Source organism: Bacillus rossius, chromosome 1 (genome assembly GCF_032445375.1).
Source record: "Bacillus rossius redtenbacheri isolate Brsri chromosome 1, Brsri_v3, whole genome shotgun sequence".
In the NCBI taxonomy this organism is placed as follows: Eukaryota; Metazoa; Arthropoda; class Insecta; order Phasmatodea; family Bacillidae; genus Bacillus; species Bacillus rossius.
In genome coordinates this window covers 376,432,955-376,451,220 of record NC_086330.1, presented here as the reverse complement: position 1 = coordinate 376,451,220, position 18,266 = coordinate 376,432,955, and the positions used below count along the sequence as shown (strand labels likewise).

The 18,266-nt window shown below is 40.6% G+C and overlaps 1 protein-coding gene across 1 annotated transcript in view; it reads left to right on the top strand.

Annotated features, from left to right (window-relative positions):
* Positions 1-18,266, top strand: part of LOC134528543 (centrosomal protein of 104 kDa) — a 40,840-nt gene that overhangs the window by 16,236 nt on the left and 6,338 nt on the right. Inside the window, exons 5-14 of the mRNA XM_063362263.1 lie at positions 1,013-1,224; positions 2,770-3,071; positions 4,409-4,532; positions 5,438-5,679; positions 6,434-6,571; positions 8,901-9,032; positions 10,693-10,906; positions 13,154-13,332; positions 16,941-17,086; positions 17,918-18,019. Coding sequence (XP_063218333.1) covers positions 1,013-1,224; positions 2,770-3,071; positions 4,409-4,532; positions 5,438-5,679; positions 6,434-6,571; positions 8,901-9,032; positions 10,693-10,906; positions 13,154-13,332; positions 16,941-17,086; positions 17,918-18,019 — 1,791 coding nt within the window. The remainder of the gene's footprint in view (positions 1-1,012; positions 1,225-2,769; positions 3,072-4,408; positions 4,533-5,437; positions 5,680-6,433; positions 6,572-8,900; positions 9,033-10,692; positions 10,907-13,153; positions 13,333-16,940; positions 17,087-17,917; positions 18,020-18,266) is intronic.

Below are 18,266 nucleotides of genomic sequence, written 5' to 3'. Positions count from 1 at the left end.
GATAGATATAAATTATTAGTATTTTTTTTTACTCCATTGAAATTGAGATTTAATTGATAGTATAAGGATGCGGGTAAGACCTCAAATGAAACAAATGTCTTTTCTCGGGTCCTGTACTCTTGCATCCGTTCACTGGCACTTTTTGACGCCCTCTTTTGGCGGTTTATTCCCACGTTGCCTTTGATAATATGTACCTCTTATCCGCTCCTGCCTTTTGAATTATTTTTTTTACTATTGTTATGTTAAATCACTATATCCAGCTGAATAAAATGAAAGAAATAAACACTCAACTTGAACATAAATTACACCTATAAAAGTCTATCTCACGAGTCTTCACATACGTTGTAGTGATGTCACTGCTGACACACTCTTCTACGTATTCCCCCAACACGTTCCTGACTATTCCCCTCATGCCGTCAGAATTTTCACAATGCTCTAAAATTGTAGCCCCCCCCCCCCCCACCCCCCCTCCTACCCCCCGGAGAAGTTTCACTTCAAAACAGAATTATTTCTTTAACTTAAGGTTTTCTAGAAACAGGTTCCAATTGCACTGCAAATTTTGTAAGTGTTTGGGAGAAAAAAGGTTTTAAAAGTTAAAGGGGTTATTACAATGGAGTTTTAATATTAATTTGGTTTGTTTTTCTAAGATGTTTTCTAGTATTTTTTTTGTCTGATTGTACCCATTTTGGTTCTATCTTGGGCTGAGAAAATAGGGTTTTCAGTCATTTTTAGTTAAATTTTTGTATGTTTAACTCAAAGTCCTTGATATAAAATACCCTATACTGGGTAACATATTCAAAAATTGGGTAATTTATTTGTGTAGATTATATTACATTTTTAGGGTTTTGGTTTTCAAAGAATTAATATTTTGTCAAGATTCATCATTTTTTAAAAACCTTTTATGATTTATTCTCCTTACCTTCAGAATTTTTTTCATTGCATGTTTCATCAATTTCTTGAGCATGATCATGTTCCTGTAGAAAGCACACTCGCAAGAAGTTGTGTTTCCCAGGCGAGCGCTTCGAGTTTGCGCGCCGGCTGAAGTTGGCGATGGAGAACCTGCGGGTGGCCGGGGAGAGGCTGAGCAAGTACGAGCTGGAGAAGCGACACGCCATCCAACTGGAGGACTACGACCGGGCCAAGTACAAGAAGGCCCAGATGGACGAGTACAGGAAGACCGTCTACAAGTACCTGGAAGTGGACGATCTGCTCGAGATAAACGGCGTACGTCGAGTAGACGATTAGTAGGGAGGGACCGGAAAAATTCGCGGGTTCAGTGACCTGCAGGATGAGCTCCACAGTTCTACGTACACTCGGTCAAATGCCACCCACTCATTGGCTGCTGTCTTGTGAGACGTTCCAACGTAGCAGCCGGTGATTCGTATAAAGCTTTGGTCGGGCGTTTCTCATTGGCCCAGAGTCATCCAGGTGAGTTGTGAGCCAATAGCAGAGGCAGCACTGAGGTATAACTATTTATATTATAGCCTATCACGAAATGAATTCGCGAATTTTTCCGGTCTCTAATGATAGATAGTTTAGTTGTTGAAGAGGTGTGCAGGATAGATAGGGACAATATGGTCATGTCAGTATTGGTACACATATTTCCGAGATCACATAAACCTTGTGTCGGGTCCGCCGCCATTACTGTCCTTGCAGGCCTGCCAATATATATCCAGTCCTATTGAATACTTAACACTACAAAGATTATATTGTGAATTGAAATAAAAACCGCAAAACATGTCAATGTAACACTCGCACCACAAAAATGTTATATTTAACTTTCGTAAATTCATTGAATGTAATTATTTTGCATGAATTTTGCACCAAAATGTATGAACAAATTGGATTGGAAAAAAAAATAATATAGTGTTGTTTGATCTTGCATCTCTTATCAGATACATATTTTACATTAATTCTGGTGGCACATTTTTCAAACACTCAAAAATATGCAGACCTATTTTTAATTTTCTGAGTAGTTCTGTTCAAGACATGCTGATAACAAATTATTTTATTTTTAAGTGCATCATGTATCGGTCCAAAAGAGACTATTTTGGTGCAATAAGTATTAATACATATTTTAGTTTTATATTTGTTAAATAATAAACTATTTTTATGAACAAACACAATGTGTAAAAATTAAAACCACAACATTTAAATCTCCTGTCTAAAAACACAAAATTGACTTAAAAAAATATCATAAAATCTATATATCTATATGAGATTATTAATATATTTTATACTCGTTTTTTACTGCATGGTAATCGTTTACTTAAGATTCAAAAGCACAATAAGTTATACTAATAGGAACAGATATAGTGTTCTCGTTAACACATCACGTGACCACATCAATGACGACTAACATGCCTATTTACTCCCTGTCCAAATCTTTTCATACATGTTTTCACTTAAAAAAAACAGTACTCACAGAAGCGTGTTGTGAGAGGCAGGGTGTCCACAGTTAGTACTTTCCCACTAGATCTAGTACTGTTAGTGGTCTAGTACATTTACGCTCAGATCTAGTATTTTTTCTGTACTATAATAATATTACAGTAACTCCAACATGTTTTATTATTAAGCGTAATTATTTTTAAAAACTATGGAATGTATGTGTGTGTGGTGTGATATTTAAGTTCGAGCATTGTGATGTCATAATAACTTCCTAAATTGTTAAAACCATGACAAATTATAATTTAGTACTTTTCTTCTTTCAAATTTTGTACTTTTTTCTCGCCTAAGTTGGTAGGTAATATTTTTTCCCTGTGGCCGCAGCGGCTGGGGAAGAACGACGAGAGCGCGGAGGGGCCGTGCGCCGGGCAGCGGGCGGAGCTGCCCCCCCCGCCCCCCCGCCTGCTGCGCGTGCCCTCGGCCTCCCCCAGCCACGACCCCCCGGCCGTGCACATGTCGCCCGTGTCGCCCCTGCACCAGCACGGCCGGCCCAGGAGCCCGCCCCCGGCCGCCAGCCCCGCCGACCTGCGCGGGTCTCTGCGGCGCAGGCACAGGCCGGCGGCCCCGCCCGGCGCCCGCAGCAGCTACGAGGCGTACGAGGAGAGGACCCTGCCCGCGCTGCGACAGTACGTACCGCGCTCTCTCCGCAGCCGCCTGGCCCGGTGCGACCACACAGCTCCGGCGCTAGGCCTCCACCGGGTCCCGGCGTGGTGTAGGCGCCGGCAGTGCTGATAGTCTCAGGGTTCAGGACGCAGCCAGCCGAGTGCGGTAGAGGGGCTGAGGCGGTGACTATGCTGGGTCGGTGGCCCCAGCCGCTGGTCGGTGCCGAAGCCCTAACACCCTCCCGATCAACAAATAGGGAGCGATCCCTTGCAGTTCTGTATATTCAGGGTGCCCAGAAGGGGGGGGGGGGGGTAACGACGCAGACTGCGTCATTAAAATTTCAGGAGGAGGGGGGTGGTTAAAAGACGAGAAAAGATGTATATATTATTTACATAATTATAGCTTCTAATGTGAAAATACGTTTCTGGTGCTTTGATAATTGAAAGGGACCTTGTAAATCAAATTGGCAACCCCGCACTTTCCTCAACAAAAGCAGTTTGGCATCTGTCGGTTCAGGATGGAAATATTACCTGATATGACCACAATTATTATTAGAAAATCAGTTTTAATCAATGCAAAATGTGATAAAATATAATACTAAAAAAGTATAATACTATAAAATAATTGAGTAAATCATTGAGAAAATGGCATAAAAAATTTCGGGGGGGGGGGGGGGGGGTTTGCATAATTAGGTTAGGGGGGGTAAGTCATAGTGTTTGGGGGGGGGGGGGGGCACCTCTGGTATATTTAAAAGGCTCTGGAATGTTTTAAAGAAAAGAACTGGAAGTTACTCCCACACTACCCTTGAAGGGCGCATATTGGGAGGGGATACGTGAGCAACGCCGGCCGAAAGGTCGGAGTACATCTGTAGCTACCTGGGTGACACGCGCTACCTACCGAGTATTCTGTACACTACTTCGAGGGCAATGCTGCTGTACTCATTTCCATGGAGGGTGTAAGAAAATATGGCAGTATTCCGCTTCGTCCTTTGGACGTATGGCACTTTTCCGCCTTTTTCGAGAGCCCAGGCGGAATACTGTCAATATGGTACTCTTCCGATATGGCAGTCTTAGAAACCCAACAACATCGCCTTAGAATTGACTATAAAAATGTAATACTCATTATTTGTGAGTTATGGGTACTAATAAATCAACATGACACTGTCAAAAAAAAAAAACTCTTTTAAGCTTTCATTTTGTGCCATAAGTTTATAAGTCGTGATTCGTTGTGTTTCTGTTTGACCACACATTGTTTTGAGAATCTGAAATAGGTATCTTTATTTTAAAGAATTTCAAGGCCAGGCCGAGGGACGGCCCAGGCCAGTGTGCACGGCTGAGCGCGGGGGGTGTGTGGGTCGCAGCAGCCACAGCACGGGCAGCGCCAAGGAGCCCCCGGCGGAGGTGGAGGGGGCCGGGCGGTCGCGGCTCTCGGACCGAGAGCGCAAGCAGGCGGCCCTGCCCGTCTCCGTGTTCGGAGACGACATGGTGAGTGGTCGCTCCTCTCTTCCCTTCTCACATCATGTTCCTGTGGACTGTCAAACCTCAGCGATTCAAAAAAAAATCTAGAAAACACAAAATTTAAAATAAATGACGGTGGACTGGAGCGAGAGGCACGCTCTCCGCGGGCAACATGGCGTCTTTCGCGCCGAACCAGAGTACTGTTTCGTTACTGCGATTACGTGGCAAGGGTTATTGTGAAAAGGACAAATAAAACACTGTTACAATTACTGCACGCCTTCTCAGGGCTTGCTTACTTAATAATATATAGTAATTAATATTTTAGCATTTAAATAAATTCTGACTTCGGTTGGACTCGGCTCAGCCTCAGAAGTGTTCGGCGCTGTCTTTGTGTTGGTAGCGTAGTTATATAACAATTACTATACAAGACCCTCTGGGCCGGTCCTCTGAAACACAAAACACTTGAGACAAATATAATAAAGATTTACAATATAATTTACGATTAATTAAGGAAGCGAAGCACTGATGCTAGGGCGCCCTCTTGAGGTAGTTTGTGGCGCGCAGTTTGAACTCACACGACTACATACATCGACGGTGCTAATGCCGGCAAGGAGTGGTTAGGGGTGAGACAGGAAGAAAAAGGGAGCAGTGTCTGACCAGGCTAAAGGGGACGAAGCCCTGCTCGACTTAAAGAGGATAGGTATGAAGAAAATAATTGATCTAGTAAACACAAGAGGTTAGCAGTGTTGAATTTACTTTATTTCCTTAGAATCTTTTTCCTTAAATATAAAATCCTTCCAATACTAAGGATTTGATGGTATCTGAGGATTTGACTGACCCATTCCTAGTAAAAAATTCAAAACTATCCTGGGTGGGGGTTCATGCGTCTCTGAACACGACGTGCCTCAGTGAGCCCGGACGGGAACGCGCAGGTGGAGAAGTTCTACTCGAAGCAGTACTCGGACAAGGAGGACGGGCTGCGGCAGCTGCAGGGGGAGCTGAGGCGCCACGTGGCGGGGGAGGAGTCCTCGGAGGCACGGCTGCTCCCGCCCAACAAGGTCGCTCGCGCGGCCGTCTTCCTGCTGCACCGCGCCCTGCGCGACAAGGTGTACTCCGTGTACAGCCTGGCTGCCGAGACCATCCGCCTGTTCTTCGTGGAGTTCGTGCCCGCCAGGTGGGCTCTTAGTGTGAGCATCTGGCTGTGGGCAGTTCTGTTGACTGGTCGCCGCTGACACGCGACATAGTCAGGCTTTCATGGCCGTTGTCTGAAGTAGCTTGGCTTCTGGGTTGTAGCAGTGTCCTTGGCGGATAGTTCACCGACGTTTCGTTCAACATTGCAGTCGCCATCATCAGGGAGCAGTTACCTACTACTACTTACCTAACTACTGCGGCGGCGACTGCAATGTCGACCGAAACGTCGGTGAATTATTTGCCAGGGAAACGGCTACAACCCAGAAGCCAAGCTACTTCATAGTCAAATATTTCCTCACTGTAACTGCACACTAGCTTGTTAAACGATATGACATCCACAAAAAGGATAGTATCTTTCTAAGATAAATTTCATGCCCTTTATTAAAATATTTTTTTCGGGTAACTGGCTTGCGAGATTGAAATTTCGCTCTGAAATTGGCTCACCCAATATTTGTAGACATTCTGTTAATTATAGCAAACATATAGCAACTATTTTGTTAGTATTGGTATAAATGAAATAAAAAATTTAGCCTAAAAATAATTTTTTTGACTTTTACGTTGGTAAGAACCTGTAATTTTCTGATGTGTTCTGCATACTCTTCTAAAGAGAAAATGTGTTGTGTCTGGTAGTTGTATGGGACTACTGTGTGGAAGGAATGAAGTGTAGGAAAGAGTGGATGGTAATCATCAGGAGCAGAGACGCGTGCTTGGTCGCACAAGGGGGCTGACTGCCGCAGGGTGTCGGCTGCGGAGGTGACGAGGAGCGTGGAGAGACTGCTCCCGGAGCTGCTGTCCAAGTCCGGGGACGCGACTCCCAGGATACACAACATGGCCGCCCACACCGTCTTGAGCATGGCCGACTGCCAGGAAGTCAGGTAGGGACTCTGTCGCTGTCATACTGCATTTTGATCATCAGACCTAACCTAACTATTGGATGCAATATTACATGTTTAACTACACAATTAACTGTCTCCTTCAGTGTTTCAAAATATTTTTTTTTGCTCTTTTTCCAATTTAAAAATTCTTTTGTAGTATTTCAATTTTTTTATATTATTTATCTTCAAAAAGTTGGACAACAACTTTTTTTTTTTTTTTTTCATTTACCAACACTGCTAGCTAACTCATGATTTACGAAAGGCAATCCATCAGGTTGAGTCAACTAAATCATCATCCAATATTTAACAGGGTGGCAACCAAACCGAGAAAACGAGAAAGAGTCGGAATTCGAAAGGGCCCCTGGAAAAACAGGGGCTCTCTCTGGAATTGTACTTATTTCCTGGAAAAACTTTTGCATGTGGAATTTGCACAATTTTTTTGTGAAACGTACATTGCAGCATCTGAAAATAATCAGGCTGCGAACCTGTGTGGTTTCATGTTGGCAGTGCTGGAGTGTTCTAGGACGTGTGGTAGACGCAGTACGTCACGCCGGTATAAAGTGGGGAAGGGAACAGCTTTCTGGTGCGTGGCATGGCACCTTCTGGTTCTAACTTTCTCTGTTCTGTACCAGTCCTAGCTTGCAGTTTGTTAGAAAGCCGTTAGGGCAAAGTCTACTAGGTATTCCCGTCGCTGTGAATCTGAGTTTCCGTGGGTCGCCGAGGATGTGAAAGACAGAACCAGTGCGAGACAGAAGATATGCCATAAAATTTTAAAGATTTGAAACTATGGGCAGGGAAGCATTTACAATCCACGCCAAACCCAAGTATCACAATAGAGTTGTAAATAACCAAGCAAGAGATATGCACGTTACAGCATATTTGTTTTTTTACAGCTAACGCTAACTGTAATGTTGCTCGATATATGGTCATGCATGCTCACGAAATGTGTACACTCACAAATTCTGGCTGGTTTATTTTCCTGTTTCCCCTCTAGCCTTCGAGCGAGAGCTATTACCAGAGTCTTTCCCCGACCTAGCCACGCCTCTCTCCTCTCTCATTTAGTGGTTTTTGTGTCAGACCGCGTGAAAATATGGCCACCAAATTAAATTTAAAAAAAATATATAAAAAAATTATATAAAAAAAATAAACTGTTATTTTAGTTGTTTCTAAAATATTACCCGTGTTCGGATGTACTGATAAATGATACTCTACTGTCCATAATATTTTTTTAAACTTCACATTCATGCTGATTAAGAAACAATGTTTTTTTTGTGGTACAGCTAAGCACAAGGTAGCTGCTATTTTAAAGCAGTGTTCTATATCACTGCAGTGTCCCTGTATTTTCAATAGCTGGGGAAATACATACGTTCAATTATTATATTATTACTTGTGCTGTTTTATTAGCCTATTACTGGCAGTGTATCTCTGGTGCTTGTGTTTTAAATCATATATTACAAAAACTTAAAAAAATAAAATTAATTTTTACTCCTTATTGCAAAACCTGGAAAATGTTTACAAAAAAAACCCATGGAATATTGTATCTCGAATTGAATGGTCTCCCTGAATAAAAGCCATACTTAATAAATGTAATTATATACCTTATGATGATAAAATCCCTTATAAAAAAAAAAAAAATAATGCGAATTTTGCAGATTCATACTTCACAGTTAAACCTGATCATAAATTACCCACCTCTTAAAATTATATATTTTCAGATCCCTACAAGATGTTTTCAGGGGCGGCTACGAGAGGAAAATTTTGGGATGGGCTATCGTACAGAGAAACGTTGCAGCTGGAAAACATGACGTTTAATAATTCGGAGATTGGCCTTGGAATATTTGCAAATTCATACGTTTTATACAATTATTGAAATAATAAGTTGATCAAGTTGACATAAATATACCCTGCAAAATAAAATTCAGGCTCGACTGGAGCCGTGCTTGAATGTTTTACATTCTGTCGTTGAGTAAGAGTGCTTGTTTTGTCTAGAGACGTACGAGACTGTAAAACCCAGATAAAACGACACAATTATTGACGACGCACTCGCAAAACAACTCTTATTTGCAGCAAGCGTGCACGATAGCACGACTTACCGCCGCGATGGTCGAACAACAACTGTCGCTTTGTTGCCGGAAGCTGCAGGGCTACCCACCTCGGCAGGCAGCCAACTTGCAAAAACTTGGCGCTGCTGGCGAGCTGTGCGGGAAGTTTGAAATTCAAATGTTTCAAACACTGTGCACTAAATTACACGCAGTATTTACAAGTCCAAACAAGTGCAGTGTGTGTGTGTGTGGAGGGCACGCGGTGTCACTGGTGCTTGTGGGCGCAGAGAGCTGCACATCATCCCGGTGCACCTGAGCCGTCCCCTGACCAGCAGCACGCACCCGCGGCTGGCCCTCAGCCGGCTCGAGATGGTGGAGCAGCTCATCCTGAGCCACGGCATCTCCACCGACAAGCAGAGGTACCTCCACCACCGCCATCCCTACCGATCCTTCGCTCTTTTAGAATATCACGTTACTTCTCGTTGTTCACGTTCTGAAACGGGATCTGCCGTGTGTGAAAAGGGCCAGACGAATGTTCGCAAGTACAATATTTGTCTACTAGCTACGTGGTCCTGCACCAGAACTTTATTATTTATCTGTTTCCAGTGCTCCCATTTACAAAAATTAATTCTTGTAATGAAATTTGTTATATTGTAAGCTGCTATTTTCACCAATAACAAATAGCTGTGTGATTAAGGCCGCATTTCATGGTTTTTTATTTTTATATGTAAAATAGTTGAGCACGGACACTTTAAAATTGTAGTTGTTTGTTGTTTAAGAAGCATAATTTTCAAAATATTTCACTTAAGTTGATAATTTAGGGTTTTGGTGTACCATTGTTTATTATTAACTCTCCATTTTTTCCCTAATAAATTGTATTTGATGTGATCTGTACCATCTGCACAACAAAATAACTTAGGTGTTATGAAAGTGATTAATCAATTGCTGAATGTGTGTTGTATAGTCCTAAGTTTCGCTTGAATTAGGCATTAATATATTGGTAAGATCATTAATCTCTTTGATGGAAAATTTTGAGATTTTGTTACTTGATAGTTTGAAACTTAATCTGTAAAATAAAATCAGTTTCAATTTTTTTAATAATTTGCAACACCCAAAAAACATCCAGTTTTGCAACACTGAATTTGTTATGGTTTCGTTGCCTACAACACTATTCTCTTTGACTGTTAACGCTCGTCGTTAAAATCTCTCCCCCCCCCCCTCCCCCCCTCCCCAGAGCAGGAGGCTGGTGTTTGACTTTGAAGATAGTCTCGCACAAAAAAAAATCTTGTGAAGGTTCAAGGGACGGAGTGAGCATTAGCAGGAAGAAGTAATATTCCAGGAAACAAAGACATAATAAAGGCACAAACCTGTGAAAAATTTGTCCAAAGCTGAATTTTTGCACAGTGGTAGAGTCGACTATGCTGAACAGCATACTGAAAGTTTACCGCTGTAGATCTTGTGCCTATCACCGCAAACAAGCAGTTAAGTCCTAGTTAATAGCGACTTACAGCTGTCTGTTAAAAGTGGTTCCCATTCATGCAGTTTTCTATGTAGATTCTCTATAAACATACCAAAATAACTAGTTTACACATTAATGTTGAAAAATATTCGAGGTGTTAATATTAAGGATAAGATTTTAATTGGTTATTTTATGAAATACGTTTTATTATCTCTGGCACCCATTTAAACATACTATTTACACAAAAATGAAGAGCCTAATGCGAAAAGTTCCTTCATAAATTTGTTTAGCTGTAAGTATCTGGCGTAACAAGCAGGGGCGTAGCCAGGGGGGGGTTTTAGGGGTTCAAACCCCCCCCCCCCCCCTTAGCCCAAATCTTTAATTAAATTTCTTATTCATCACTCAAACAAATTTCATATTAAATATTAATAAAAATTTTACCATTACAATATTTAAATTTAAGTACCGAAAACTGCTAAAATAGCACTATTTTACACCTTAAAATCCTAATTTTCCCGGGGGAGAACCCCCGGACCCCCCGCTTTAACACCCCCCATACACAAATCCTGGCTACGCCACTGGTAACAAGTAGTCTCACGAGAGCGGCATGTTTCGCGCAGCGGGCTGACGTGCCGGGTGCTGGCGGAGCTGGGGTCCTCCGGCCTGCACCACCCGGCCGAGCCGGTGCGCAAGGTGGCGGAGCGCGTCCTCACGCTGGTGTACCGGGTCAACCCCCGGCTGGTGCGCAAGCAGCTACCCCCGGACGACAACATCACCCGGCGCAACCTGCTGTACCGCCAGCTCTTCCAGGAGTTCGACAAGATCGACGTGCAGGTCGGACCACGCACAGTTCCCGGCCAGCTTTCCATCAGTAAAAAAATTGGTTGTCTGTAAAGTCGGTTTACGGACGATAGTTTAACGTGACGTCATAAGACAACATTGATGAAATGATTGATCCAGAAGAAAAGGAAATATCATATTCGGCCTGAGACTGAGCCGTAATAGGTTTTTGCAACCAAACCATTTAGGCATTAAAAATATTATATTCTTTGAGGAAGAAAATTTTTTTTTAAAATTTTTCTATCTTTTGTATGATAAAATCTACCTCTGCATACTTTTATGAATAAATTTGAATCATTTTTATTGAATTATCACTATTTTGTATGGATACAAAGAATGAGTGAAAATTATTATATATTTATAAAAAAAATTTTTATTGGTTGTGGGAGTTTAAAAAACGTATGTAGTCCACCATGTTTATTTCTTATAGTGGTAGGCGGGAAATTAAAATATATTGTTGGCTGCAAATCGCTAGACGATCGTTAAATTACATAATATTAATAATTCAAACAACGAAAATATGATTGAAAAGTCAAATCGAGTGGAAGAGAGATGCCATGCATGCGTACAATTAGCATAACAGGACACATCTGTAGCGGGACATCCGTAGTGGGACAATGTGCGTTACGGGACACTTTTTCGTGCGTGCAGCCGGCGTTCATCGATTTATTAGATGATGTCACGTCAATAAAGAAATTAATGTACTCTGATTCGCTCCAAAAATTACTCTGAATTAAATTTAAAAATTTTTGTAATATTAAATATGGTTGTTGAATAATACGTCAGATTGGACAGTGGCGTAAACACGTTAAAATAAATAATAACATGTTTTCAAAAGAAGGAAAAAGTGTTTTTATTTTGATTCGAGAAGTTTTAACGCAATTACTGCGTTTTCGGATTTATTCGTTTAGCAGACACGCTTCTGCACAGCAAATATATTTTATGACTGAACTGGCGCGTAATCTTCTCGTCGTGCGTAGGATAACTATGAAATTTGAGTGGTGACTATAACACTATATGGCAGAGAAATGATGATAAAGGTCCCTTGAGTGTTTTCAAGAACTGTACTGGATGTTTCATGCCTTAAAGTTTTACCCATTTTCACAATCCTCAATATAGTATTTGAGAAACGAAATGTGTACACAGAACTATTCAAGTGCATTCTTAAATGCTTTTTGTAAACAGACCCCACTGTATGTGTGGCCAAATAGACGCGATGCTTAAGTAGTTATTTGGAACCTTGCAGTAGCAAGCCATTTATTCCACTCTCTGTAATACTGTAGTGATTATTTGTTATAATTGAATTTCGTGTAAATTTTTTCTGCATGACATGAAAAGACCATATTTTGCACTTTAGGTGCATCGAATATTTTTTTTTCTATTTTACTGAATCACAAAAATTTCTTTAGAAGATGTGGTTTGTGGGCTTTTTTTTTATGGGGAAATATGATGCAGTTACTCGTTTTCATTATTGGTTTATTTTTTCTGAACTCATCAATGGTGAAGTCATTCAGAATGATACATAACCATCTTAAATATTTAAAAATTGCAGCCAGGAGTGATTATGGAAAACTGCTACAAATCAAATAATAATAATCGCAGTACCAGGATTTGAAACAGTTTATTCCCGAATGTGAGTCATGTGTCTTGTGGATAAAATTTTTGGCTTGACACAATTACTTGATCCATAGGACAGTTGGTGACACCTCCCGTTTTAAATTTTCAAGGGACTAGGACAACAAAGTTAATTTAACGTTCCAACACATGTGTGTCTGCATTATTATTTATATTACATATACAGATTTGAACATTTCAATAAAAACTTTTTCATTTAAAAAACATTTTTTAAAAAAAAGGGGGGGGGGGGGGGTTGGGGTGTTTGTCTGTGAAGTCGGTTTACGGACGATAATTTTACGTGATAACGTCATAAGAAAACGTTGATGAAAAATTGCATACTTTTTAATTTTCAAATATTATGTATTTACAGTTTTTGCAAATTTAATTTAAATAATTGGTTTAAACATAATCATGAACAATTAGTATAAAAAAAGCCCGCCTTAACCTGTTTGATATTATAGAAGATTTTCTCGCACGGCTCAGGCAGAACGTGTCAATTTTCTGTGCGTGCAGCCGGCGTTCATCGATTTATAAGACGTTATCATGTCAAAAAAATCACTGAAGGGAAAACTAAAAAGGTTGTCGGTGCCTACAGTCTGAAAGGAAGCGTGATGTTGGCTCCAGAGGAAGAAGGAGATCCTGGAGAAGAACAGGCAGCAAGTGGTGCAGCAGCAGCAGCAGCAGCAGCAGCAGCAGCAGCAGCAGCAGCAGAGGTCCCCGGGACACCAGACGGGCAGCAGCTCGTCCTCTGCCAGCGTCATAACGTCGCCCAGCGACACCTCCCAGCCCGACTCCGGCGACAAGTAGGGCAGACACTCCGGCCGACGTGAACACTTCCCGAGTCCCCGTCACCGGTTCCAGTCCGTCACCATTTCCAATACAGTGCACCGTTGTTGGCACGAATGACAGATGTCAATTTGAAAATCTTTAGCTTAGCTGGAACTTGGAATGCACTTGATTGAGTCACATTGATTGAGCTGTTCAGGTGCGTTTCCACCGAGGCAACATTTCAGCAACAGTAGCAGAGTCCCGAGTGTTTGCGCTGGTTTAGCAGATGTTGCACGACGCGAGTGACAAGTGTCGAGCCACCGCTCTTTTTTCGAGAATCCTGTTCGTAGCTGTCGCAGAGTCTCCCACCCAGGCCGGAAGCAGGGAAGCAGGGGCAACATGGAGCGGTCAAAGGAAAAGATCTTAGCTTTTATCGAGTAATACAGGCAGTTACCAATACCGTGGGATTTTCAGCACCTATAATATAAAATAAAAATTTAAAACTTATGGCAGTGAAAGAAATGGCTGCTTAGTTTAGGTTGAAGTAGTCGGGGGGGCGGGAAGTAACGTAATGGAAGAATAAATTCTTAAGATAAATCTTAGTAGTTTTTAGCTGTCTCTAGTAGTCCGATAGATACCCTAGCATTACCAACATCTTACTTCTGGTGGTACTGAAAACTGCTAATTGGTTTCAGATTCCCTTATTTGTGGCTCACATGTTTCTATAACGCAACCTGCGACCTGCCAACAATTTTTTTGCTTCAAAAATATTTTTTTCTCCTAAATATGATACGTATATAGTTTTAATATATAATTTTCTGATCATAACTTCATATTTTCAGAAATTTATTTTATGGACTTTTAAATTATATTTACTTCGCAGACCTAAAGTATAGCCTACTTTAATACATAACGTGTTTGATTTGATTGTTTCATAGCAAATTAGTGATGGCCCGATATCCGATATTCGATATCGGAGATCGGTAATATCGGCACATTTTTCAATATCGGACATCGGTAAATACTTGCAATATTTTGATAATACTTCTTACATAACCTTAACCGTAATTCCAAGCTTATTTTCCGTGGGCGTAATTTATCTTTCTTCACGTCACCATATTACCTAGTAATTCCAAGCATATTTTCCACTGAAACAATTTAAAGCCTATTTCTTCTTTCCGATACTGCAATGAATCCCGACGCGACGGTACAATTATTCCATGTGTACACAAATCCCAGTCATCAGTTCATATTTATTCGTTTCAGATATTCACAAAATGTTTTCGCTTGATGAATTTTGGAAGTTCACTAAGTGTACATAAATGAAAATAATTACGATATTTAATTTAATAAGTGGTGTAGCCGTAAGTAAACATGAAGAAGAATAAAGTTGCTGCTTGATATAACAGGCATTTTCTTTCCGTGTTGTTTCATGGTCGCCAACTGTTGTTCTATACAAAGACGTTACGTAAGTTTTACAAAAGCTAAAATATGAAACGTGTTTAAGTAGGGCAAGTTGCAGCAAAGGTATTATGTTGGCTATATTGAGTGCTTTGTTAACAACATAAATAAAGATGTGTGGTTTTATAGACTCTGCAGTACGTTTCAAAGTTCTATTTAAATTACTTTTCACGTATTTTTAACGTGTTTTCGCACCAATAAATGGAGTGATACACTTAAACAATGGTCACAAAATTTGCTAATTGAAGACCTTCCTTTCTAGCATGTCGTTTACCATGATTAAATTTTACAAAGGGTACAGAAGTTTTGTGTTTTTCGGACGGTATTTTTCGTAGATTACAGTTGAGACACTAGACTAAGTACATGCAGTGACTCGTGAAGTCGTGATTCATACATTATAAGCAAATACACTAGAGACTAATACCGGACAGCTACAAGATTTTTGTGTGAAGACGTAGCGTTGTTTTCACCTCAGTCCGATAGATGGCAGACGGCATGCCTCTTGCCGCTAGGTTAGCCTATTTTTCACACTCCCGCCTGTGTTGTTAGTATAGAACTATAGAGCTGTCTGGGTCATAAGCATTATTGTTTCTGAAGGTGGAATTTGTACCAAAAAAATGAATCACCTTTCACCTGAACACATTCTCCACAAAAATCTGAAATTTGTTTCCTTGTAGTTGCAATATTTTTTTTTTGCATACTGTAGGTAATACCTACACCAGAATATTGCTTTATCGGGCCTTGAAAAACAATTTAATTTTTTAAGACCTTGAATTTAGAGAGTTTATTTGTTGGCCATTATGATAATTTCATTACTAGCTTTCATTTAATGTGAATTTACAATATTTTACAATTAATAAAAATAATATACATTCACATTAGTATGTATTATTAATATTTAACATTTTTCATTATTGTCTCTAACAATACTCCAGAACCACAATTTTATAGAATCAGTGTTAGAAATGAGATAGGCCTATTATCGGAATATCGGGTATCAGGTATCGGATCGGTAAATTTGGAAATATCGGTATCGGTATCGGGTTTTTGGATATCGGGCCATCACTATTGCAAATTAACTACAAATTATACATGAGCCAAAGAAACTATTGGCCCTGTATTCAAAAAAGGTTTAAGACCACTGTTATAGAATTTAATCAAAATATTTACTCACTCTAGAGAAATTTTTGAAGAGTGCTTAATTTAATTGTTGGCCATTAGCTTCATCACGGAATCATCTTGAAGTGGTATACTCTCTAAGAATATCTCTCTTCTCCACCACTGGTGTTTTCCTTTTTTGCTTTTCAACAGCATCATTCAAAAACAAAAATTCAGAGTTTCCTCCTCCATTTTGACGAATGACTGAGTGTGTGTGGAAAGCAGTGTACACAGGCAGGCAACAGGTAAATGTCTCCTGCCATGAGCGACAGCAGTGGAAACGGTTATTGGAGAAACGACAGGAAACATGTTGCCTGGCATTTGTTGTCTCGGTGGGAGCGCCTTTAGATACTAGGGCGGGTTCACAAATCATACAAGGGAAGGTGTCAGCTCCAGATTTGCTGGAAAACATTGCAAAAGAGATGCTGAAAAATATCATTGGCAAATATTTTATAAATAATGTATTTTTATAAAAAAAAAGTAATGTTTATGAGGGATAAAAAAATAATGAAATGAAGGTGCTGCATGTTCCAGAAGTGCATAGAAAACTTTATACGTCATGTCCGGAACCTGCTATTAGCGGAGGGGGAGGGCCATACTAAAAGGGAATGGAGAAAGAGATAGAGAGAGAAAATGAAGAGTGATGAAAGAGTGAGCGTTGAGAAACGCACTCTCCTGCAATCTTTCCCTTTAAACGTCACCCATCACCCGGCAGTTAACGCCTCCCCGCCTCACCCTCTCACCTTTTATTCTTCGCATCCTTGACTTTTTTCCTTTACTTGAGGAAAAAAAGGGCACGCAATACACGAGTATATAGGGTAACAATCTTAAAAACCCACCTCGAATCCATAGTATTCGGTATATTCGACGAATCCAAGATTCGAAAATCCCATCTCTACTATTTTGTGTTAAAGTTAAATGTTGGCAGTAGTGGATGGGGACTATTTTGTAAGTTATTTCAGAAGTTTTTGAGTTCTATGTGCTGTGCTGGAAACCTTGCTCATTTGTTCTGCGGTTGTTGCAGGATGTGTATATTCTGCCTGGTAAGAGCCGAGTCCTTCACGGAGGAAGGTCTCAACATCCATTACTGGCGATCCTGTCCGATGCTGACGCGGTGCGGGCACTGCAAGCAAGTGGTGGAGATCGCTCACCTGTCGCGCCACCTTGTTGGTGAGTTTCTGACCTTGCCGAGATATTGTCTCATTACACAGACTAACTTCAGCTGCGGGTTTATCATGACCAAACAAGTTGAAAACATTCATTTGGCTTATGGTCTAAAGTGTGCATCCTCAAGTGTGGTAGATACACCTTTGAGGTTGGGGCTAAACAATTTTTATTGCAAATAATAGAGAAAGTATTCAAGATAGAACACTGTGTCTAGATCATGATAACATTAAATGAAGTTCTACAACCACAGCAAATTTTGTTACTAGCAAAATGTTCAGTGGTTGTAAAACTTAGTTAATGTTGTGTTAGTTCCTATGGCCACAATCAGTGGAGGATACAGGAGTTTTTTTGGGGTGGAGGGACATAGGAGGGGGGAGAGGGTTGAAAAAATGTTTTGAGCACGCATATTAAAAAAATACTTACATTCATTGCTATTGACACTAACACAAAGATATATGGGCCTACAATAGTAGCCATAGGTGACGTAGCTTCTCACACAGTAACTTACTGTCTTCTCCGGTATTTTGCAAAATATTTCACACCTTTGGGGTAGGATATATATCCCCCCTTCCCCCACGTCCACTACTGATGTTAATATTGTCAAAACTTTGCATACAAGAGCCAAAATTCATTGTGCACATTTTTTTTGTTGTCAACTAACACTCAATTACATAGTTATAATGTTTACCAGCAGTTATGTACTTATTTCTCACGTATCTGACTTGCTTTGGTACTGTTTTAACAGCAACCCATGTTCTCGCGATAGTTTGGACCGTGGTTAAGTGATACTTGGCTAGCGTCACCACAGATGGTTGTGTGCTCGTGTTGTTCCAGAGGACTGCACCACGCGGGATCAGTACAAGAAGTGCGAGCGTTGTTCCGATGCTGTTCTACTGGAGCAGTGGGAGGCACACGAGTCGTCGCACGACTCTGCGTGTAAGTCGCGCCTCACCTCGGCAGAGTTTTGTTTACTCCTCTGTGGTTATTTGGGCTTTTAGATGCTATTATGTTTAATATCCCAGTGATATTTAGTTTTTATAACCATTTTGGTATCAGTTTGTATTCATATTTCTTGTTGTTCCCAAACCATTATTTTCACTTCTTTGCCACATAGATATGATTAACTACTATTAATGAGTACTTTTACAAAAAACATTACTTTGTACTAATTTGCATGTTTTTG